The sequence below is a fragment of the Diaphorina citri genome, unplaced genomic scaffold, assembly GCF_000475195.1.
Source record: "Diaphorina citri unplaced genomic scaffold, Diaci psyllid genome assembly version 1.1 scaffold259, whole genome shotgun sequence".
Taxonomy (NCBI): Eukaryota; Metazoa; Arthropoda; class Insecta; order Hemiptera; family Psyllidae; genus Diaphorina; species Diaphorina citri.
Window position 1 is genome coordinate 170,568 of NW_007377696.1, and position 25,083 is coordinate 195,650.

General features: G+C 35.7%; 1 protein-coding gene and 2 long non-coding RNA genes across 14 annotated transcripts in view; 2 read left to right on the plus strand and 1 right to left on the minus strand.

Moving 5' to 3' along the window:
* Nucleotides 1-25,083, plus strand: LOC113466390. Its single transcript, XR_003390793.1, has 3 exons — nucleotides 1-269; nucleotides 24,843-24,947; nucleotides 24,985-25,083. It is a non-coding gene; the product is annotated as an uncharacterized LOC113466390 (long non-coding RNA).
* LOC103506746 (phosphatidylinositol 4-phosphate 5-kinase type-1 alpha-like) overlaps nucleotides 1,029-25,083 on the minus strand; it is a 28,481-nt gene continuing 4,426 nt past the window's right edge. For 5 of the 12 annotated variants that reach the window (XM_026821738.1, XM_026821739.1, XM_026821740.1 and 2 more), the window contains exons 2-6: nucleotides 21,261-21,366; nucleotides 14,638-14,721; nucleotides 14,203-14,260; nucleotides 11,423-13,348; nucleotides 7,784-9,345 (exon numbers count right to left, since the gene is read on the minus strand). In XM_026821738.1, the coding sequence (XP_026677539.1) occupies nucleotides 9,173-9,345; nucleotides 11,423-13,250 (2,001 nt within the window). In that variant the 5' untranslated portion in view covers nucleotides 13,251-13,348; nucleotides 14,203-14,260; nucleotides 14,638-14,721; nucleotides 21,261-21,366 and the 3' untranslated portion in view covers nucleotides 7,784-9,172. Of the gene's footprint in view, nucleotides 1,571-7,783; nucleotides 9,346-11,422; nucleotides 13,349-14,202; nucleotides 14,261-14,637; nucleotides 14,722-15,205; nucleotides 15,312-15,501; nucleotides 15,524-15,889; nucleotides 15,909-20,295; nucleotides 20,316-21,260; nucleotides 21,367-25,083 lie in introns of those variants that run through there. The other 7 variants (XR_541231.3, XM_008471147.3, XM_008471148.3 and 4 more) reach the window with 7 other exon arrangements.
* LOC113466391 lies at nucleotides 10,007-10,566 on the plus strand. The gene is made up of 2 exons (XR_003390794.1): nucleotides 10,007-10,252; nucleotides 10,333-10,566. It is a non-coding gene; the product is annotated as an uncharacterized LOC113466391 (long non-coding RNA).

Consider the following 25,083-nt stretch of genomic DNA (forward strand, 5'->3'; position numbering starts at 1 on the left):
CTGTTAATAATAAAAGGCTCTTGAGTGGAAGGTAATCACTAGGCGATGTTAACGCCCGAGGCGTTCTCTACCACCTAACCCTTAGAGCTCCGTTATTGTGTGGTCAAATTCTCAAATACATGAGGATAAAATTCCATGCCTCGGCTGGGATCGAACACATGCCCTGGTGATCACAATAAAGGGTCATCCCGCTCGTAACCACAAAAGGGGGAATTGGAGGCACTATCAAAATGTTTTCCTCTTCTCATAAGATTGCTCCATGGTGGAAGGTCGCCTGATTCCTTTTTCCTTACATCCGACTATCACTGTTCGAAGGTTTGGACACAACTGACTCAACTGAGATTACTGAGATTGAAGTAGGTACAGGGTACACCTAGCTAAGCTACGTTACCTACGAGTAAACTAAATTGTAAATTTTATTTAGAAGAGTTGGTACCTGAAATTACTACCTACTATTATTATAAGATACACATTTAACATTAACACATGCACGTGTAGGAGTAAAAACTAGAAAAAAAAACTTTACTTCGTAGTAAAACGATTCTGAACAAGTTTAAACCAATATTAGACAGAGTTTGTACTTGTTGGAGAGGATACTAGGATGAACTGATGAAGACAGCAAGACAGTTTACTAGTTTACTTGGCTAGACAATAAATTGAAAATTATTAAAAACGAAATAAAAATAATAAAATTGACTCATCAACCAGGGCCATCCATCGTATGGGTGAAAGTGTTGACGTTGACCAAAATAATAATTTGCGATCGCGGGAGTTAGGGCACGGGTTCGATTCCCGCCCAGGGCGAAATTTATTCTAAACAAAAAAAGGTTCGTTCTCGAAACGGCTGAATTTCTCCTACCCTGTCCTCCTCTCTTCTATTTTGGGACGGTAAGACCTCCGTTGTTATAGGTCGGTAGTAGGTCCCTTTCTAAAAAAAAAAAAAAAAAAATCTTGAGTGGAAGGTAATCACTAGGCGATGTTAACGCCGGAGGCGTTCTCTACCACCTAACCCTTAGAGCTCCGTTATTGTGTGGTAGCTATTTCCATAAATTTAATACAAGTGCTTACAGCTTACACATGTGTGCTTTTGCTTTTGGTAATTCGGTTCCTGATGAGAACGCTTTGTCCCGTGTTAAAACTGTACCGTTACATGATCGACACTCTTGTAGAGACTTTCCCAGTCCTTTGCTGGCAGTTTGAAACGCTCGAGCGTGAATCATTGGAAAAATAAAAACATAATTATATCGACTGTTAATAATAAATAAGGCACTTGAGTGGAAGGTAGGCGATGTTAACGCCGGAGGCGTTCTCTACCACCTAACCCTTAGAGCTCCGTTATTGTGTGGTCAAATTCTCAAATACATGAGGATAAAATTCCATGCCTCGGCTGGGATCGAACACATGCCCTGGTGATCACAATAAAGGGTCATCCCGCTCGTAACCACAAAAGGGGGGAATTGGAGGCACTATCAAAATGTTTTCCTCTTCTCATAAGATTGCTCCATGGTGGAAGGTCGCCTGAAACTTCTCTTCCTAAAAATAAAAGACACTAGCTGCGCATAGAATGACTCTGAAACAAGCGGAAACACAGGTCGGTTATTTGCAATAGAATATCTCTGTCCATCCTACCAAATGGTCTTGTTTATTCTACCTAGGTACCCAGATAGGAATAGGACTGAAAAATCCTTCTACCATGACAGTTTCGTATATTAAGGTGTGTCCATACAAAGTGGACCTGTTGTCGATCGATATCGATCAACGAGATAAAACTATGTTGTCCAGGCAGTGTGGACGGTCATGCATCGACGGCCGGTCGATTATGTGTGGACACACCTTTAAAATATAGCACTAAGGGATAACCAAAGACAGCATTTGTTGAATTTGATTTCGGGAATAAAGGAAAAGCAGTTTACAGCATGAAAATACTCCACTACCCAGTCCAAGCTAACAAAGACAGCATTTGTTGAATTTGATTTCGGGAATAAAGGAAAAGCAGTTTACAGCATGAAAATACTCCACTACCCAGTCCAAGCTAACAGTATAACCAAGATTATGCGATTCCCTCACCTTGAACTAATCATCACTTTAAAAAAGGCCTTTGAATAGGTATAATGTACCATGTGCTGTATTTATGAAGGGGATAATTGACGAAACTTTGATATGTAATCTAATTTATCTAATGATACTTTGTGGCCCAGAAAAAAGGTGCCGCAAAATAACTTCGAAAATATCGAGATAAGAACTTGTCCAACCTTTACTTCTTATTAAAAGGCATAAAAGTTACTTACGTGATATAAATGGGAAGTTAGGAAACAGAGACATGGCCCAGAAAAAAGGTGCCGCAAAATAACTTCGAAAATAATGAGATAAGAACTTGTCCAACCTTTACTTCTTATTAAAAGGCATAAAAGTTACTTACGTGATATAAATGGGAAGTTAGGAAACAGAGACGACAAAAAGTGGCCCAGAAAAAAGGTGCCGCAAAATAACTTCGAAAATATCGAGATAAGAACTTGTCCAACCTTTACTTCTTATTAAAAGGCATAAAAGTTACTTACGTGATATAAATGGGAAGTTAGGAAACAGAGACGACAAAAAAACCAACACAAAACTCAGACAAAGTACTCTGAACCGTCCAGGGGGAGCCAAAGTGCATGCAGCGATAACAGAAACAAAATAGGTACATAAATGAAGAACGACACAAGATTCACCGAACTTAATTAATATACAAATATGAAAACTGTCTTTCCCATTATTTCAGTGTTTTTACTTTCTATTATTTCCGGAGTTATTCTAAATTTCATCTTCGAATTCTTCCACAATGGGTACTGTACTACCTAAAAATAAGTTCTATGTCCTATATTCGAAACCCCAGATTTGACGAACACAGAACACACCTTACGCATGATCTTTAAGAAAGATTGTCTGAATATTCGATGAAGTCATCTTCAAGACAAATTTATCAAAAATAGTAATATCATATTTATTATTTATCTCTAATAAATATAAATAAATAATAAATATGTATATGTAATTTAATTTTGGCTCAAACAATGAAAGACAAATTTTTTTGGATAGGTTTAAGATTCTGCTACAAAATGACTAATTAACTTTATTTAATTTAATAGGATTTCTAGGAAATTCTACTTTCGTGAACAAAACCAACCCTCTAATACTTTCACCACTTACAAACTAGTGGATAACTCAACTGTCTTAACGTATGTGGCGGAAAAAGCTCGAGACTGCGGTATCTCAGACGAGACGATCTGACAGACCCAGGTCTCGAGCTTTTTCCGCCACATGCGTTAAGACGGTCTGACAGACCTATATACATAGATGTTTATAAGGCCGCGGTCTGTCAGCCGGTGTGAGCGTGAGTGGCGGGCTGGCGAGGATTTCTAGGAAATTCTACTTTCGTGAACAAAACCAACCCTCTAATACTTTCACCACTTACAAACTAGTGGATAACTCAAACTACCTCTCTCAATAGGCTAAAAATAAGAAGGGCTTATGTCTAAAAATCTAACATACCTTGTTATCTTGTGTGTGGAGTAGTCAAAAAGGTAACAAAACAACACAAAACAATGCCACGTGTTCAAGCACAAGCAGTAAAGGACTACCACGAAGGTGATACCTACAATAATTAATAATAATAATTGCTGATGTAATAACAACGTGTATTACATGCACTCTGACTTAGACGTCATATGGGTATATAATGGAGGTATAGGTCAGTTAGGAACTATCATCAGATGAACTATCATCAGATGTGGTATGTGGTGTAGGTATGGAAAAAAATCATAAGTGATTGAACTGATTAATAACATGGATGGACATCATGGATAAAGTGACTCAGCAATTTTTACTTTCTATCATTTTTATTTATAGGTGTTGGTCGGCACTCTGACATGAAAATCAAGGTTGTCATGTTCAGCAATTTATATTTTTGCTGATTCGAGACAGCCTGGAAATTTGGAAAAGACAACAGCACGCGACACGACAGCCGATATGATGGTCACCCATAGTGATAATAACCACGCGCAACGTTGCTTAACTTTAGTGGACCATAAGAAATTGGTGCAAATTGCAAATATACATAATATTATAACATACCTACTTTAATTAAATTTCAGTACGTAAATTAAGGTTATTAAATAAATAAAACTAATAAAAGTCCCGTAGATAACCCGGATATACCTAACCCCTTAACCATGTGACAAACTTCAGCCAAATGAAAGCTGGCTTATTAGTTCAAAATTAATTAATTGGTAGTATTTAATAGCATAGCATACATATTTAATAGGTAGTATTTAATAGCAAAAAACGTTCCATAAACGTTTTCAATAATACGCAGTTTTTTCGACCAAAAAAATCATCGAGAAAATCATAATTACAAATAAGTTAAAATTATAAATAACAATAGAGGGCACATTGTCCCTCCGTATTTGAAACACATGTTTCCAGAAGCTGTAGCCACTATAGGGCATCTTTTGCTTAGGACAACAAGAACGAAGAGAATTTATTCCAAGGATTTTCCCTCTAAGGACTAATAAACTTCTTGTCCAGCAATACAAACTTTCAGAAACATGTTACACGTATAAAATCGGAGATTATTTAAAAAAGATAACCTTGGGTAAGAACATTATTATCACAATAAATATTATTATGTATTAAGATTATTTTCTATTACTTCTGTGATATCGAAGTTTGGAGTCACTTTGAATAGCAGCTTCCGATTGATTAATAATAAGTAGATAAAATAATAAATACCAATTTTGGGAGTGTCAAAAATTGTATACGTTTCATACATTAGACCAAAAACATTTCAAGTCAAACGTCCGTTCATGCGTTTCAGTTGTTGGTTACATGTTGAAATTCTAGATAAATGTATCTGTAATCATCCTAAACCTCCCTTTCAACAATAAAAAACACTTCACCATTATTTATAATATGATGAAAAATATACCAAAAAGCAACAAAAAATCTCAAGAAAGCAGACAAAAAGTTAAGTTAAGGTTCAAATGTGAGATAATGGTCTCCATGTTCAATAAATCCCTAAGAGGGAGGAAAAATATACCAAAAAGCAACAAAAAAATCTCAAGAAAGCAGACAAAAAGTTAAGTTAAGGTTCAAATGTGAGATAATGGTCTCCATGTTCAATAAATCCCTAAGAGGGATGTTTGTAATTTGTTTTGATATTGCAATGTCATACCAAAATTAATAAAATAAAGTTAGTAAGCGACACAGCAGGAAAAAGCCATCCTTAGCAAACGCACACATGATAAAAGCTTGAATAATTAGATATTAGTGAAAAGCTTTTGTCAAAAAGTTTAAAACACTTGCAGGAGTAAATTAATAAACACTAAAAAGAGATAACAAAAATGAAACGTCACCTTATTCAAAATTAAAGTTCTGGAATTTGAAATAATGGAAATATTTTTTCAGTTGGAATTTGTTAGTGCATTTTTAGGATACAAGAGCATTAGAGAGGTTTTAAAAAGAAATAATTTTATTATTGTATTCGTCACACAAAAATTAAAAAAAAGTTTTACCAGTTCATTGTGTTGGGGGGGATCGTTGTCAAACATTAAATGCACAGATAGCTTTACTGATAAAATTTCTTAACAATCCAGTCCTGCGTTTGGTTTGAAAGTGTATTTGGATTGGCTAGCATCAATGTTTTCGCTGATGGTCGTTACTATCTCGGATTTCAAAGTTTTATTGAATAAATGCTTACTACTTGTACTGGTCTCTTCGAATTTTATCGTTTTTTGTTGAGATTTTAATTTTTTACCTAAAAAAGAGAGAAAAAAGTAAGTAATTCCGCCGAGCATAATTTCCATTTCGTTATAAACATGCTATTGGAATTGGAAAATATGCCTGATCAGCAGAATATACCTATGTGGAAATACAAAAAAGTTTCTGAGGGTACGTATTACTTTCCTAATTTATTTTGGTGTTATTTGTGCTTGTGAAAATCTGCCTATAGGTACCTATCAAAATTGAACCCACCCATGCAATTTTTTGTAAAAAGGGAGGAAAAAATCCACACGGTGAAAAAATGGCTCACTTTTCTTTTATAACATTACTTGCAGGTAAAAACACCAAACTCCCATGGGAGGAAAAAATCCACACGGTGAAAAAATGGCTCACTTTTCTTTTATAACATTACTTGCAGGTAAAAACACCAAACTCCCATTTATGTGAATACACCCTCCAATTTCAAAACATAGTTTTGTTAAATACAAATAATCCAAGTGCATTGAACGAACATTACCACTGGGCTAACCGTGCCCGTGATTCCTTTTGAGGATGTGTTTCCATTAGGTACATCGAGTCATCGACTGGAACTCGAATAGGTAATGCCCGCCATCACTCACATTCAGACGCCATGCGCCTCCCGGCCTGGGACTTTAGACCACGCTACGCCACTGCACCCAGGTCTGAAAGTTGGAACGTGTGTGACAGAAGAAGCTCGAGACCTAGATCTGTTAGACCGTAAAGGGAGGAAAAAATCCACACGGTGAAAAAATGGCTCACTTTTCTTTTATAACATTACTTGCAGAAAACACCAAACTCCCATTTATGTGAATACACCCTCCAATTTCAAAACATAGTTTTGTTAAATACAAATAATCCAAGTGCATTGAACGACCACAAGCATGCAAAAGGTACGAGACAAATTAAGTTATTCAAAAAGGACTCTTATTGCATCAATTACCTCCCTCGGAAATCGATTATTTTACGTAAAAATTTCTAAACAAAGTAGTTTGGTGCTACGTAAATATTGAACAAATAAAATCCATTATATAATAAATAACTAGCTGAATTCCGTCGCTTCGCTCCGGAATCCCGCTAGTTCATCCCGAGGCATGGCCAAACTTGTGGAAAAGGCATGGCTTCAAGCACAGGTTAAAACAAGTTTAAAAACCAAAAGACAATGAGACACTAAATAGTTGGGACAATATATTAAACTAATTGCCGACGGATGAACTATAACCAGTTTCTTAGATAAAAACTTCAATATACCTACTCCCAAAATCAAAAACGGTGGTCCAAAATAATATTTTTCAACGTAAAAAAAGAGGGAGAAAAATACGACCAAGGACCTCTTAACGCACAAGGTTTCGGTAGCGTATCCCCCAACTCTAGAGGAGCTAAATGTATCAAGCACAGGTTAAAACAAGTTAAAAAACCAAAAGACAATGAGACACTAAATAGTTGGGACAATATATTAAACTAATTGCCGACGGATGAACTATAACCAGTTTCTTAGATAAAAACTTCAATATACCTACTCCCAAAATCAAAAACGGTGGTCCAAAATAATATTTTTCAACGTAAAAAAAGAGGGAGAAAAATACGACCAAGGACCTCTTAACGCACAAGGTTTCGGTAGCGTATCCCCCAACTCTAGAGGAGCTAAATGTGAGTTAATGGTAGGAAAAAAAAAGTGCCATAACCATGTTCTTAGAGGAGACAGTGATAATTGATAAATTAAGGTTTGAAAATTTTCCAAAGAGAAGCTATGATTGATAAAACCTTCAATATACCTACACCCAAAATCAAAAACGGTGGTCCAAAATAATATTTTTCAACGTAAAAAAAAGAGGGAGAAAAATACGACCAAAAACCTCTTAACGCACAAGGTTTCGGTAGCGTATCCCCCAACTCTAGAGGAGCTAAATGTGAGTTAATGGTAGAAAAAAAAGTGCCATAACCATGTTCTTAGAGGAGACAGTGATAATTGATAAATTAAGGTTTGAAAATTTTCCAAAGAGAAGCTATGATTCATTAAACTCTGAAAACGAGGTGTTTTGAAAATCACAGTCTAAAACCACACACACCCCACCAAAAACAAACGAAACTTCAATAAAACCACACGTGTTTTTATAATGATTAATTTTTGTTTTACTTTTTAATCAATAATAGTCAATTTCGTTTTATAAATAAAAAATAATACATAATTAACTACAAGCAAAAAATACAATAAAAACAATTAATTACTTCTTTTAATGGAATAGTTTACAAAAAAGTTGTTAAATTAAGAGGGAAAAATCATAATTACAAATAAGTTAAAATTATAAATAACAATAGAGGGCACATTGTCCCTCCGTATTTGAGACACATGTTTCCAGAAGCTGTAGCCACTATAGGGCATCTTTTTCTTAGGACAACAAGAACGAAGAGAATTTATTCCAAGGATTTTCCCTCTAAGGACTAATAAACTTCTTGTCCAGCAATACAAACTTTCAGAAACATGTTACACGTATAAAATCGGAGATTATTTAAAAAAGATAACCTTGGGTAAGAACATTATTATCACAATAAATATTATTATGTATTAAGATTATTTTCTATTACTTCTGTGATATCGAAGTTTGGAGTCACTTTGAATAGCAGCTTCCGATTGATTAATAATAAGTAGATAAAATAATAAATACCAATTTTGGGAGTGTCAAAAATTGTATACGTTTCATACATTAGACCAAAAACATTTCAAGTCATGCGTTTTAGTTGTTGGTTACATGTTGAAATTCTAGATAAATGTATCTGTAATCATCCTAAACCTCCCTTTCAACAATAAAAAATACTTCACCATTATTTATAATATGAGGAAAAATATACCAAAAAGCAACAAAAAAATCTCAAGAAAGCAGACAAAAAGTTAAGTTAAGGTTCAAATGTGAGATAATGGTCTCCATGTTCAATAAATCCCTAAGAGGGATGTTTGTAATTTGTTTTGATATTGCAATGTCATACCAAAATTAATAAAATAAAGTTAGTAAGCGACACAGCAGGAAAAAGCCATCCTTAGCAAACGCACACATGATAAAAGCTTGAATAATTAGATATTAGTGAAAAGCTTTTGTCAAAAAGTTTAAAACACTTGCAGGAGTAAATTAATAAACACTAAAAAGAGATAACAAAAATGAAACGTCACCTTATTCAAAATTAAAGTTCTGGAATTTGAAATAATGGAAATATTTTTTCAGTTGGAATTTGTTAGTGCATTTTTAGGATACAAGAGCATTAGAGAGGTTTTAAAAAGAAATAATTTTATTATTGTATTCGTCACACAAAAATTAAAAAAAAGTTTTACCAGTTCATTGTGTTGGGGGGGATCGTTGTCAAACATTAAATGCACAGATAGCTTTACTGATAAAATTTCTTAACAATCCAGTCCTGCGTTTGGTTTGAAAGTGTATTTGGATTGGCTAGCATCAATGTTTTCGCTGATGGTCGTTACTATCTCGGATTTCAAAGTTTTATTGAATAAATGCTTACTACTTGTACTGGTCTCTTCGAATTTTATCGTTTTTTGTTGAGATTTTAATTTTTTACCTAAAAAAGAGAGAAAAAAGTAAGTAATTCCGCCGAGCATAATTTTCCATTTCGTTATAAGCATGCTATTGGAATTGGAAAATATGCCTGATCAGCAGAATATACCTATGTGGAAATACAAAAAAGTTTCTGGGGGTACGTATTACTTTCCTAATTTATTTTGGTGTTATTTGTGCTTGTGAAAATCTGCCTATAGGTACCTATCAAAATTGAACCCACCCATGCAATTTTTTGTAAAAAGGGAGGAAAAAATCCACACGGTGAAAAAATGGCTCACTTTTCTTTTATAACATTACTTGCAGGTAAAAACACCAAACTCCCATTTATGTGAACACACCCTCCAATTTCAAAACATAGTTTTGTTAAATACAAATAATCCAAGTGCATTGAACGACCACAAGCATGCAAAAGGTACGAGACAAATTAAGTTATTCAAAAAGGACTCTTATTGCATCAATTACCTCCCTCGGAAATCGATTATTTTACGTAAAAATTTCTAAACAAAGTAGTTTGGTGCTACGTAAATATTGAACAAATAAAATCCATTATATAATAAATAACTAGCTGAATTCCGTCGCTTCGCTCCGGAATCCCGCTAGTTCATCCCGAGGCATGGCCAAACTTGTGGAAAAGGCATGAAAATCCTTTCTTATTACACACCTAGACCATAAAAGGAATATTCCTACCAAATTTCAGCTTTCTAGGTGTTGTGGTTCTCGAGATAGAGCGATCAGTGTGGAACTATGAACGGATCTTGTTCTTATAATATAAGATGGGTATTTAGTTTTCAAAACTAATACCCAAATAGGAAAGTTCCCACATACATTTTAAGGTATTAAAAAAAGAAAAAAAAATCAAAATGAGTATTTTTAAAGGAAAGTTTGGTAAACAAACATCACAAATAAAGGTTTCAAAATATGCTTGAAATAGTTTATCAAAATGAGTATTTTTAAAGGAAAGTTTGGTAAACAAACATCACAAATAAAGGTTTCAAAATATGCTTGAAATAGTTTTCGTTTGCCAAAAAATAAAAATGTTAACATGGGCGTCATTACGTCTGGACATACCAGTCTCAAACTCCCAACAACCCAAAAATTCCCGGAATGCAACCTCTGATGTAATCAATCCGCAATCGAATTTCGAGCTTTTACCTCCGTAGGACAGAGATAAAAGCAGTAATTTGACAAGAGTTCGAAGTAAGGAAAAGAATTTTAGAGCCCAGGATGATAAAGTTAGTTATGATTAGCCTATTATTTCTATTCGTTTTAAGTTTCTAGCCCTCTACAATTAAAATAAAAGAGCTATCAAAAATCTTCAATATGATGATTCTAAATGAATTGACAGTAACGATTTGCATTATTTATAGTAAAACCAAAAAAATAGTATAAGTTTTAAATAAATATAGTGAACAACGAATAAACAATTTTCATTTAGTAACAAGATTTCTAATCCGTGATGGCTAGCTAGTTTTCTACTATCACACAAGTGTATTGGAATCAAAATATAATTTAGATAAACAAAAACAAAAAAAGGGTTAATGTATTATTTATTATTGTTATTATTATTTCTAACTAACACGGATCAATCGGGTGAAAAACTGTATTAATTTTGTGACATTTGAAAATGTCTGTCAAGGGAATTGGATTTCCAAAGTTTCATTCTTTTATTTCTAACTAACCCGGATCAATCGGGTGAAAAACTGTATTAATTTTGTGACATTTGAAAATGTCTGTCAAGGGAATTGGATTTCCAAAGTTTCATTCTTTTAATCGAGTGATTTTTTTTTTTATTAAACTAATGTTTCTAAATTTCATTTTATAAATATCGTTCCCAATTTTTATGATGGAAATACCCGATACTTGGAACGGATACGGGTGGGATACAATAAACTTTTAGTTGAACTGATTCAAGACTACGAGTAAATACTCCAGTGTCAATAGTTCAACTTACTATCAGATCTATGCAGAGGGTGTACAGTGCTACTAAGAAGACTAAGGCATGGAGGAGTGGGAAAGGTTTGGAGCAGGATTGAACTCAGTGTCACAACTACTGGAGGATTCGGTATAACTAGGCGTACCTTCTGTCCACGTTGGAGTAGAACCTTCAATAGAGACTGGAGGAGTCCAGGTCATATGACGCCCCCCTACAGTTGTCAGGGAGCCTCCAATCCCAGATGTGGAAGAGCCAGACTCTACACTGAGTGACTTGCGGGACTCTAACCTAATCTCCGATATACTAACAACTTCTTCATGGTAAGTCTTGGACAGGTGGTTACCTTTGTCTGATACGGATGACTTCTCGTCCGAAGTGACCACTACTTCTGTGGTAGGCTGAGGAGAGGAAGAGCTACGGTTCATGGCTTCTTCCTTGGTTTGCTGTAATGAGCGTATTAAAGGTCGTTGTAAACTCCTTCGTTTAGATGGCGCGTTTTTCAAGGGAGACGGAATTTTCTTAAACACAGTTTTCGACATGAAACTCTCGAAGCGTTGGGCATAGAAGTCGGGTCTATGTACAGACACTGTATCACCATCATGAATGATAGCTTTCCATGTGTGCTCTAGCTTCTTCTTGAGACGATAACTTTGTAGGATATCGATGATACCTACAAACAACAAGAGTCTTTCACCTCTTGCATTCCTGGCAGGTATTCCTCCTGCAGGCATATCTTCTTCCTCGTCTAAAGCTTCATTCGCTTGTATACTTTCCATGGCTGTGGAATGTGCTACCAACCTTTGTCTATTGATACTCTGTGATCTATTCAATGCTATCATTCTACTTGTATTCGTAGGGGGAGGATTTTGGTTTTGAGATTCATTTTTCAGATTCGTCGTGCTATTGGATGCTGCTTGTTCATTGAGTGATACACGATCAGCTTTTTCTTTGGCCGCAACATCAATGTTGTGAATGCCGACCAGTAAACTATAATCCATAATCTTGAAACTTTCCAGTACCCTACAGTCTCTCTGTATTGTCTTGACCAGGGCTTGATACGTGTCAGGTTCCAAGTAGAGACCTTCTGGATGATGCTCCATGAAGTCCAGATCTTTATATGTTGGAGATTTCTTTTTGCATTCTTCTTTCGAAGCTTTTCGCTTGTAAGTGGAACCTTTCAAGTCGTATTTTTGATGCATTGTAATATATGAGGGTAACAGGTTATTCATCGCACAGAGTCGAATATTCTTCGAGTTACATTGGTAGCAATAGAGGCCGAAAAACTTGGGAAGCAATGTCCGGGGGTTTTGGTTCAAGTTCATATAATAGCCCGGAAGAAGCTTTTGTAAGAATTCACCTTCTTTGTGTTGCACTGTCTTCATAATGAATTCATCATCCTCTGTCAGATAAAATATCGAACCACTAGCCCCTGGATTGGAAAGCTCTCTAAGTGGTGCACTGCAGAAAGACATGAGGAAATCATCAGGTGCGATACCGAACAGATCACGAAAATAACGGAATGCAATGGGAGCGTAGGTTTTGAATGTAAAGTCAGTATAATGGTGAGCGGGAGTACTGCTTGTACCGTCTTTGGCAAATACTGTGGTTTCCACGGTCATGAAGTCTTGCATGAGTAAATCTCTCTCAGGTTTCCCAGCAAGTCCTCCTACTGCATGTTCTATACCAAGCTGTATAGAACCCATGATCTGACTGGTCTGGATCTTCTTGTACGTGATTTCTCCTCCCACTCCTACTCGTCTGTGTCCTATCTTCTTTTCTTTGTCTTTCTCCATCTTCTGTGTTGCCAAAGTATTGTCAAAGTTCTTATTGCTTAACGTATCTTCATCTTTCTCCTTTTCAATTTGTGCTTTCTCATATTTGATAAAGTCCAAGTTGGAGTCATCATTGTTGAGACTATTCACTGCTGTTAGCTCCACCTCTATCTTGTTAGCTCTCTCACCCACCACAGCCATAGTGTTGTTCGAATCTGAATCAAGCGGCTTTGGGTTCACAACCACAACCAAGTTTCCCTGATTATCTTGTATTTCAAAAAGTGTAGTGAAGAATAATCCTGCAAGTAAAAAAAAGGAAAATGCTTTAAAAAACCACTTAGAAATCATAACCTATAAGTAAGCATGCCAAAACTAAATACAGGAATTTTAATTAGAAAAAAATCTGGTGTGAACATCACACGACTTTCCTCATCCTATTGAATGATGCTTATTTTGGGTGTTCTTGTTCTTATAGCCAAACTTTTACAATATCTCTAACCGTTTAGTCGGTATAGCTGAAAACCGCCAAAAAACGGTCAAAAACCGCCAAAAAGCGGTCAAAATACCGCCAACCGCAGCACCTATCTCAACCAAATGTTTTGAGTTGCATTCTTGTCACATTTGTAAACTCCACACCAAATTTCAACTCTCTAGCTCACACCGTTCCCGATATATTGTCAAATTACACCGAAAACCGCCAAAAAGCGGTAAAATGCCGCCAACTGTTGCACCAATCTTAACCAAAAGTTTCGTGTCGCATCCTTGTCACATTTGACACACGGACCAATGGCTGAAACTTTGGATTTAGGCTCTAGGGACCTCAAAACGTGTTTTGGCACTAAAAACTGACCATCGAAATTTTGACCCGATAACATTACTTTCCTTCGTATAGGATAAGGAAAGTAAAAATAGTAATATTGGCATAGAATCAGGTTAAATACTGATATGTACGGGACCACCACACACCATATCACACCACACAGGACACACACACAACACATCCCAACAAACACAAACCCCACGACAGTATGTAAGAATAATTTCACGATTCTAAGCAATGTAGAGACAAATCTGCAATTTTATTTTTATAGATAGATAGGACAGGACTAAAGACATCTTGCCTCGGAAATTTAAAAGTAAATCAAAATCTCACCTCTACTACATTTTCCTCTCAATTTCTACAGTACTGACTATCATTTGATAAAATTATGCTGAAAACAAGAAGAAATACAATGTTAAATTCCTTTCCTATGGCCTTTTAAAATAAATTCAAAGTTTCAGTAATTTGGGTACATATTTCTATTCGTATGATGTACTCGTATTGTGATACCCACGGCAAAAGAATGGACAAAGGCAGAATAAAATTTATTCTATTTTTTCATGATAATTATTTATTATTTTTTTTTATATCCATAGTACTATCTATCAGAAGATAAACCCAACCCCAAGGGCATGTCTACCACCAAATTTAATACCAAAAGCAGCAAACCACCAAATCTCAAAAGCACCATGTGATCAGGTTTATAAAACTTTTGTCCTGGCTCGGAGTTGAATCTTCACCATTTTACGTACCAGATCCATTACCTACCGAGAAATCCGAGAATAGAGACGAGCAGATACTGAAACATGACTTTGTAATCCAGGATTTAAGTACTGGAAATTAACGTGTTACCTGTAAACAGAAATATGTATTTATTAATATGTTGAAAAGAATTTTTCCCCTTGGTTAGAGGGAACTGTGTAATGAAGGACGTCTTAGGGAACTGTGTAATAAAGAACGTCTTAGGGAACTGTGTACCAATGGACGCCTTACGGGTCCCGAAATTGAAGAGAGAGAGAGGATAAGACAGGAGAAAGCCAGCGGTTCCGAGAACGAACATTCTCTGTTCAGAATAAAGAAATTGAACGCGCGCCCTGACGCCTTACGGGTCCCGAAATTGAAGAGAGAGAGAGAGGATAAGACAGGAGAAAGCCAGCGGTTCCGAGAACGAACATTCTCTGTTCAGAATAAAGAAATTGAACGCGCGCCCTAGCGCTTACAAGACAGATGCACTCCTCCTATCTCACTCCTATCTCAGTAGGATAAATAAGCAAGGTATGTACATCCTTTACCTATTATAATGTCTTATAACTTTTAATGAACTGCAGATACTTACTTGATGAGAACACGAGCCAAAGGGTTCGTGTAATTTAAATGGTTTCAGAATGGGAGTTGGAAGTTGTACGTTCGAATGGAATCAATTTGTAAATGCACACTGGTATCTGGAAAAACAAAGAGAAAAGGGCATTCGTTAAACTTCTGAAATTAGACCGATATTTCAACATTTCCCTCAATAGAGCTATGACTAAATTGCGATGATAACTATGGAACAATTCATCACAAAAACGGTCGTCTTAAGTGAATTACATACAAATTAGTGAAGGTACATAAAATAATAATAATAATTTTCACCTTATATTACGTCGAACCCTCGGTCTTCTACTTGCAACTCTCCCAAATCACCATACCACAAACTATACCTTCCCAGCTTCCCTATACAACACAGTGCTCAAGATAATGTACAGAAATCAGCAAAAAATATCGTATGTAATTGTACGAATTTAGCAAAACACATAATGAATAATACCACTGCATGTGTGTATTTCTCAGCATGACATCATACGTCGGCATTTGTTAAACTTCTGAAATTAGACCGATATTTCACCATTTCCCCTAATTATGTAGAGCTATGAATAAATTGCGATGATAACTATGAAACAATTCATCACAAAAACGGTCGTCTTGAGTGAATTACATACAAATTAGTGAAGGTACATAAAATAATGATAATAATTTTCACCTTATATTACGTCGAACCCTCGGTCTTCTACTTGCAACTCTCCCAAATCACCATACCACAAACTATACCCTCCCTATACAACACAGTGCTCAAGATAATGTACAGAAATCAGCAAATATCGTAAGTAATTGTACGAATTTAGCAAAACACATAATGAATAATACCACTGCATGTGTGTATTTCTCAGCATGACATCATACGTCCTTGACTTCAGCGCTATCGTCTCTCAAGTATTTCATTCAAAGTTAACGTGTTCCGATGAGAACCAAGCACCCAGTAAGTACTACTAACGCCTACATTAATCATACATAGCTAGATAACTACTATTATGAACATAGCTACTATTACCCGATATGCTAATCAATCTAATCATAGAGAAATAGTCATTTGTGGTAACGAGAAAAGTGGTAGCGTGAACAACCTAATATGAAGACCAACCTCACTAACAGTTCAGGACTTCTGGCGTCAACCAAAAGCAGTTGCAGCGTTCCTGCAACTTGAGGAGGATTGACTCGTGATTTCGCTACAACAACAACAACAACAACAACAACAACAACACCAACAACAACAACAACAACAACAACAACAACAACAACAACAACAAAAATTAAATTTGATTCAAAGAAGGGGGTATTGTAAATTGTTATCAACAAAAGAAGTGAGAAATACTTGGCCATACTGCTTATACACTTATAGGGTGTCTAAATCAAGTGAACTTTGATCTCTTTAAATTATTCACTAATGCTACATGAATATTTACACATTCTCATTTTGTGTTACTTGTGAGTCTCTCCATACATTTATGGTCATAACAAAGATAAGGGTTCTTCCCCCACCAGTCACTAAAGCTATGGTTGCTTATCATATCACAATCCCTGACTTTGTCTTTCTTGTTCATCACTAAATAAATAAATGAAAATTTCCATTTTCCCCCTCAATCAGTATTAAAAGGTATTTACTTTTTAAAATGGGAATCCCTGTTATACCTATTCATCTCTGATTTTAAGCTTGGGGGAGGGGGAGAGGAGAGGACATGCAATTTGCTGATTTTTGGTGGGCAAATGACTGCACCATCCACAAAACAGCAACCAATCTCCAATGCCCCAGAGAGACCTCAGAAAATGAAAATTTCCATTTTCCCCCTCAATCAGTATTAAAAGGTATTCACTTTTTAAAATGGGAATCCCTGTTATACCTTATTCACCTCTGATTAAGCTTGGGGGAGGGGGAGAGGAGAGCACATGCAATTTGCTGATTTTTGGTGGGCAAATGACTGCACCATCCACAAAACAGCAACCAATCTCCAATGCCCCAGAGAGACCTCAGAAATATGCAACTAACCCATTTGCCTATCTTTCTGAGGTTTGTGGATTTTACAGTTACTGTTTCCTCAGTGTGGATTCTACGGTTACTGTTTCCTCAGTTGCATCTAACACTTGAACACCTACCAGGGCCACAATTTGAGTTCAAAATAGGTTTTATTAAAAATATTGAATGCATCTAACACTTGAACACCTACCAGGGCCACAATTTGAGTTCAAAATAGGTTTTATTAAAAATATTGAACTAAGCAATCTGACTGATTGATTTCAAAATGTTCAGCTAATCTGAATCTGGCACACTCTAGAGTTGCACACAAGCCTCGAAGAACCTTTTCTAAATACAAGCAGCTTCTGGTATCTGCAGGAATGGTGTGCAACGCTGATGTGTGACCAGAGTATCCCATACAAATCTCTGCAAGCTCAGCAGTAATTTCTCCAAAAATTCCTCTGTACTGAATGTTTTAATGCAGTGAACTTTAAACACAGTTTTGCATTTAACTTTGTACCTATGTTTGAAACACAAAACCTTATGCTTCTGGGTCAAATTATTTTTTTAAATTTATTATCAATGTTGACTTGTGCACAAGTGCAGTGCTAAGAAAAATGTCACTTCAAAGTAGGAAAGAATTTCATGGTGTAAGCCCAATTAAATGACATCTTCTCACGAACTTTAAACACAGTTTTGCATTTAACTTTGTACCTATGTTTGAAATACAAAACCTTATGCTTCTGGGTCAAATTATTTTTTTAAATTTATTATCAATGTTGAATTGTGCACAAGTGCAGTGCTAAGAAAAATGTCACTTCAAAGTAGGAAAGAATTTCATGGTGTAAGCCCAATTAAATGACATCTTCTCACTTGAAAATTTCTCTTGTGAAATACCCTCTACTTGCTTCTTTGCATGTAATATTGGTGTCTGTGTCACCTGCGTTACCTGAGTGAAAAATCTTTATTCATAGTGAAATGACCTCAAATAGAACAATGAATAACAAGATAATGAAACTAAAATATTTGGTCAATGTGTAGAACTACATAGCTAGATAACTACTATTATGAACATAGCTACTATTACCCGATATGCTAATCAATGTAATCATAGAGAAATAGTCATTTGTGGTAACGAGAAAAGTGGTAGCGTGAACAACCTAATGTGAAGACCAACCTCACTAACAGTTCAGGCTTCTGAATCTGGCGTCAACCAAAAGCAGTTGCAGCGTTCCTGCAACTTGAGGGAGACGAGGATTGACTCGTGATTTCGCTACAACAACAACATCCACCTAATGTAACGTTCAGTGGCAAAGTGCCTTGGAGCTTGGAGGAAAAACTCGCTCAAAATAGAGCGAGCGCGTACAGCCAATCGGGCCAATCATTCAAGAGTCATAGCGGAAGAATCAGATAAAATTGGATTATTCGTTGAAGAGTTATCACTGAAGAAACAGACAAACTAACGAATTTAAGGCAAAAACGTCCGGACTTAAACCAAAACCCAAGATTAAAACTAACTCACTTCGTTTTTTCATCTTTCACAAATAAAAAAAATCCTCCACATTCCACAAGTTCATTCCTTCATACAAAAAAAAAGCTTCATTGCCCTCCCTGGCTACAAAATATAGACATTTGTGGTCATCTGTATAGGAATTATAGGATATATGTACATATGTAGTATGTACTCAATAACAGTGTTGCGAAGTGTAGTCAACCGAACAGATGAGTGTTGTACACAAGTTATATAGATATATAACATATAAATTATGTATATATAACGTTATACGTTATATGTGTAGATATATAACGTATAACGACGCGTCGAATGTATGAAGCGTGCAAACATGGGAAGGAACCTCCAGCCAGAGTACCATACAACATGTACATAACATACACTGTGCTTTGCACTGATATTATTAATTATTAGTATTATTACTACCTACTGATATACTAGGGGGTTCATCGCACAGAGTCGAATATTCTTCGAGTTACATTGGTAGCAATAGAGACCGAAAAACTTGGGAAGCAATGTCCGGGGGTTTTGGTTCAAGTTCATATAATAGCCCGGAAGAAGCTTTTGTAAGAATTCACCTTCTTTGTGTTGCACTGTCTTCATAATGAATTCATCATCCTCTGTCAGATAAAATATCGAACCACTAGCCCCTGGATTGGAAAGCTCTCTAAGTGGTGCACTGCAGAAAGACATGAGGAAATCATCAGGTGCGATACCGAACAGATCACGAAAATAACGGAATGCAAAATTTCTTCCAGAATTTATCCGAGACAACGATGGGAGGGTAAGAGAAGATAAAAGAAAAACACGGAAAGGAGCGAGAGGGGACGCAAAAAATTTGGGTAATTAAAAACTACAAAGAGAAAGAGCAGACAGAAATAAGAAATGAAGGGGGGTAGGAGAAGAAGAAGGAAACGAGTTTAAATTAAAATAAATTAATAAAGAAATATTAAAGGAAGAATTAAAATAAATTATTAAAGAAAAATGATAGGAAGCTTGTTTACCTGTTTCTTGTTTGATTTTAATAAAAAATACCTATTCAATTTTTGCTGATAGCACACAAGAAATAGGTAGTGGGTAGGTAATCTCAAGGTTGGTATGATGGTATGTGTCTAGTGTAGAGTTTAGTCAGATAAGGATAAGAATTTAGAAAAAATAAGTCTTCAATCAAGTTCATCCTCTATCAGTTAATTTGAAACTTGTTAAATTGTTTGTAATAATAATTTCATCTTTTGAATTGTGTATTTCCTAGGATATCAGGGGCTACAGTGACAGAGGGAGAATATTCTGTGTCATCGTGCATCCAGCTTTTGGGCTGAAAACTGACAGAAGGATCAGAAATGGAGCTTAAAAAATCAACGTCATTATTAGAATTACTAAGCCAGCCTAGTTAGCTTGGAGTGCCCTGCCTTGTGAGTACAAGGTCGCGGGTTCGATTCTTGCCCGGGGTGAAGTTTACCCTACACAGACAAGGTTTATTCTCGGAACGACTGGCTTTCTCCTACCCTGTCCCTGTCTTCCTTTGGGGACAGTAAGGGCTCAGCAGTTACAGTTCCCTCTATCAAACCTCAAAAAAGAGCCTTACCTACGAGAATTTCTACAGTGCTTTCGAAAAACGAAAGACAGCTACACGAGAATAATTAATATGAGCTTCATGGAGCTTCCTTATTAGCATTACTAAGCCAGCCTAGTTAGCTTGGAGTGCCCTGCCTTGTAAGTACAAGGTCGCGGGTTCGATTCTTGCCCGAGGTGAAGTTTACCCTACACAGACAAGGTTTATTCTCGGAACGACTGGCTTTCTCCTACCCTGTCCCTGTCTTCCTTTGGGGACAGTAAGGGCTCAGCAGTTACAGTTCCCTCTATCAAACCTTAAAAAAGAGCCTTACCTACGAGAATTTCTACGTGCTTTCGAAAAACGAAAGACAGCTACACGAGAATCTTATATCTTATATTATAAGAACGAGATCCATTCACTCATTCACATTTCACAGTTCACATTTCATAGTTCACACACTGATCGCTCTATCTCTTAAATCCGTACCGAGAGGTATATTCGAAAGAAAAAGAAATCAATAGAACTTCATCTTCAATAATAATTGAAAGTCTCCGCGCCTCAAGGCATTAACCTCGCCCATTGATTGTTATCAACAAAAGAAGTGAGAAATACTTGGCTATACTGCTTATACACTTATAGGATGTCTAAATCAAGTGAACTTTGATCTCTTTAAATTATTCACTAATACTACATGAATATTTACACATTCTCATTTTGTGTTACTTGTGAGTCTCTCCATACATTTATGGTCATAACAAAGATAAGGGTTCTTCCCCCACCAGTCACTAAAGCTATGGTTGCTTATCATATCACAATCCCTGACTTTGTCTTTCTTGTTCATCACTAAATAAATAAATAAATGAAAATTACTACCCTCCAAGATAACGGGGTAAAGGGATTTTTCACTCCTATCTCAGCAGGATAAATAAGCAAGGTATGTACATCCTTTACCTATTATAATGTCCTATAACTTCTAATGAACTGCAGATACTTACTTGATGAGAGCACGAGCCAAAGGGTTCGTGTAATTTAAATGGTTTCAGAATGGGAGTTGGAAGTTGTACGTTCGAATGGAATCAATTTGTAAATGCACACTGGTATCTGGAAAAACAAAGAGAAAAGGGCATTCGTTAAACTTCTGAAATTAGACCGATATTTCAACATTTCCCTCAATAGAGCTATGAATAAATTGTGATGATAACTATGGAACAATTCATCACAAAAACGGTCGTCTTAAGTGAATTATATACAAATTAGTGAAGGTACATAAAATAATAATAATAATAATAATAATAATAATAATAATAATAATAATAATAATAATAATAATAATAATAATAATAATAATAATAATAATAATAATAATAATAATAATAATAATAATAATAATAATAATAATAATAATAATAATAATAATAATAATAATAATAATAATAATAATAATAATAATAATAATAATAATAATAATAATAATAATAATAATAATAATAATAATAATAATAATAATAATAATAATAATAATAATAATAATAATAATAATAATAATAATAATAATAATAATAATAATAATAATAATAATAATAATAATAATAATAATAATAATAATAATAATAATAATAATAATAATAATAATAATAATAATAATAATAATAATAATAATAATAATAATAATAATAATAATAATAATACCCACCACAGCCATAGTGTTGTTCGAATCTGAATCAAGCGGCTTTGGGTTCACAACCACAACCAAGTTTCCCTGATTATCTTGTATTTCAAAAAGTGTAGTGAAGAATAATCCTGCAAGTAAAAAAAAAGGAAAATGCTTTAAAAAACCACTTAGAAATCATAACCTATAAGTAAGCATGCCAAAACTAAATACAGGAATTTTAATTAGAAAAAAATCTGGTGTGAACATCACACGACTTTCCTCATCCTATTGAATGATGCTTATTTTGGGTGTTCTTGTTCTTATAACCAAACTTTTACAATATCTCTAACCGTTTAGTCGGTACAGCTGAAAACCGCCAAAAAGCGGTCAAAATACCGCCAACCGCAGCACCTATCTCAAACCAATGTTTTGAGTTGCATTCTTGTCACATTTGTAAACTCCACACCAAATTTCAAGTCTCTAGCTCACACCGTTCCCAATATATTGTCAAATTACACCGAAAACCGCCAAAAAGCGGTAAAATGCCGCCAACCGTTGCACCAATCTTAACCAAAAGTTTTGTGTCGCATCCTTGTCACATTTGACACACGGACCAATGGCTTAAACTTTGGACACACAACACATCCCAACAAACACAAACCCCACCACAGTATGTAAGAATAACTAAAAATTTCACGATTCTAAGCAATATAGAGACAAATCTGGAATTTTATTTTTATAGATAGATAGGACAGGACTAAAGACATCTTGCCTCGGAAATTTAAAAGTAAATCAAAATCTCACCTCTACTACATTTCACGATTCTAAGCAATGTAGAGACAAATCTGCAATTTTATTTTTATAGATAGATAGGACAGGACTAAAGACATCTTGCCTCGGAAATTTAAAAGTAAATCAAAATCTCACCTCTACTACAACGGGACCACCACACACCATATCACACCACACAGGACACACACACAACACATCCCAACAAACACAAACCCCACGACAGTATGTAAGAATAACTAAAAATTTCACGATTCTAAGCAATGTAGAGACAAATCTGCAATTTTATTTTTATAGATAGATAGGACAGGACTAAAAACATCTTGCCTCGGAAATTTAAAAGTAAATCAAAATCTCACCTCTACTACATTTTCCTCTCAATTTCTACAGTACTGACTATCATTTGATAAAATTATGCTGAAAACAAGAGGAAAATACAATGTTAAATTCCTTTCCTATGGCCTTTTAAAATAAATTCAAAGTTTCAGTAATTTGGGTACATATTTCTATTCGTATGATGTACTCGTATTGTGATACCCACGGCAAAAGAATGGACAAAGGCAGAATAAAATTTATTCTATTTTTTCATGATAATTATTTATTATTATTATTTTTTTATCCATAGTAGTATCTATCAGAAGATAAACCCAACCCCAAGGGCATGTCTACCACCAAATACCAAAAGCAGCAAACCACCAAATCTCAAAAGCACCATGTGATCAGGTTTATAAAACTTTTGTCCTGGCTCGGAGTTGAATCTTCTTTTTTTATATCCATAGTACTATCTATCAGAAGATAAACCCAACCCCAAGGGCATGTCTACCACCAAATTTAATACCAAAAGCAGCAAACCACCAAATCTCAAAAGCACCATGTGATCAGGTTTATAAAACTTTTGTCCTGGCTCGGAGTTGAATCTTCACCGTTATACGTACCAGATTCATTACTTACCGAGAAATCCGAGAATAGAGACGAGCAGATACTGAAACATGACTTTGTAATCCAGGTTTAAGTACTGGAAATTAACGTGTTACCTGTAAACAGAAATATGTATTTACTAGCTGAATTCCGTCGCTTCGCTCCGGAATCCCGCTAGTTCATCCCGAGGCATGGCCAAACTTGTGGAAAAGGCATTCCCGGCCTGGGAATTTAGACCACGCTACGCCACTGCACCCAGGTCTGAAAGTTGGAACGTGTGTGACAGAAGAAGCTCGAGACCTAGATCTGTTAGACCGTCTGACCGTTTTTCCTTCTTTGGAGCACAAAAAAATTCAGCACTCAAGTACTCAAGAGTTATACTGGTGCTTAGCAGTGTATTGTATCTTATGGGTGCTATGTAACGTACCTACCTTGATAGTCTAAAAAGAAATACAAATGAACCTTCATTTAAGGAAAAAAATCAAATTTCATCTCAACTGAGACGACTCAGAACTTTAATCGAAAATACGGAAGTTTATGATTATTATGTATCTAAATAGCTATTTCCATAAATTTAATACAAGTGCTTTTCGACCTTCGTGGTTAATGTAACCGAAAGGTCCTGGTTCTTATGAGAACTACCACATGTGTGCTTTTGGTAATTCGGTTCCTGATGAGAACGCTTTGCCCCGTGTTAAAACTGTACCGTTACATGACCGACACTCTTGTAGAGACTTTCCCAGTCCTTTGCTGGCAGTTTGAAACGCTCGAGCGTGAATCATTGGAAAAATAAAAACATAAATCGACTGTTAATAATAAAAGGCTCTTGAGTGGAAGGTAATCACTAGGCGATGTTAACGCCGGAGGCGTTCTCTACCACCTAACCCTTAGAGCTCCGTTATTGTGTACTTGAGTGGAAGGTAGGCGATGTTAACGCCGGAGGCGTTCTCTACCACCTAACCCTTAGAGCTCCGTTATTGTGTGGTCAAATTCTCAAATACATGAGGATAAAATTCCATGCCTCGGCTGGGATCGAACACATGCCCTGGTGATCACAAAAAACAGTCATCCGGCTCGTAACCACAAAAGGGGGAATTGGAGGCACTATCAAAATGTTTTCCTCTTCTCATAAGATTGCTCCATGGTGGAAGGTCGCCTGAGAATTGGAGGCACTATCAAAATGTTTTCCTCTTCTCATAAGATTGCTCCATGGTGGAAGGTCGCCTGAAACTTCTCTTCCTAAAAATAAAAGACACTAGCTGCGCATAGAATGACTCTGAAACAAGCGGAAACACAGGTCGGTTATTTGCAATAGAATATTTCTGTTGATCCTACCAAATGGTCTTGTTTATTCTACCCAGGTACCCAGACAGGACTGAAAAATCCTTCTACCATGACAGTTTCGTATATTAAGGTGTGTCCATACAAAGTGGACCTGTTGTCGATCGATATCGATCAAC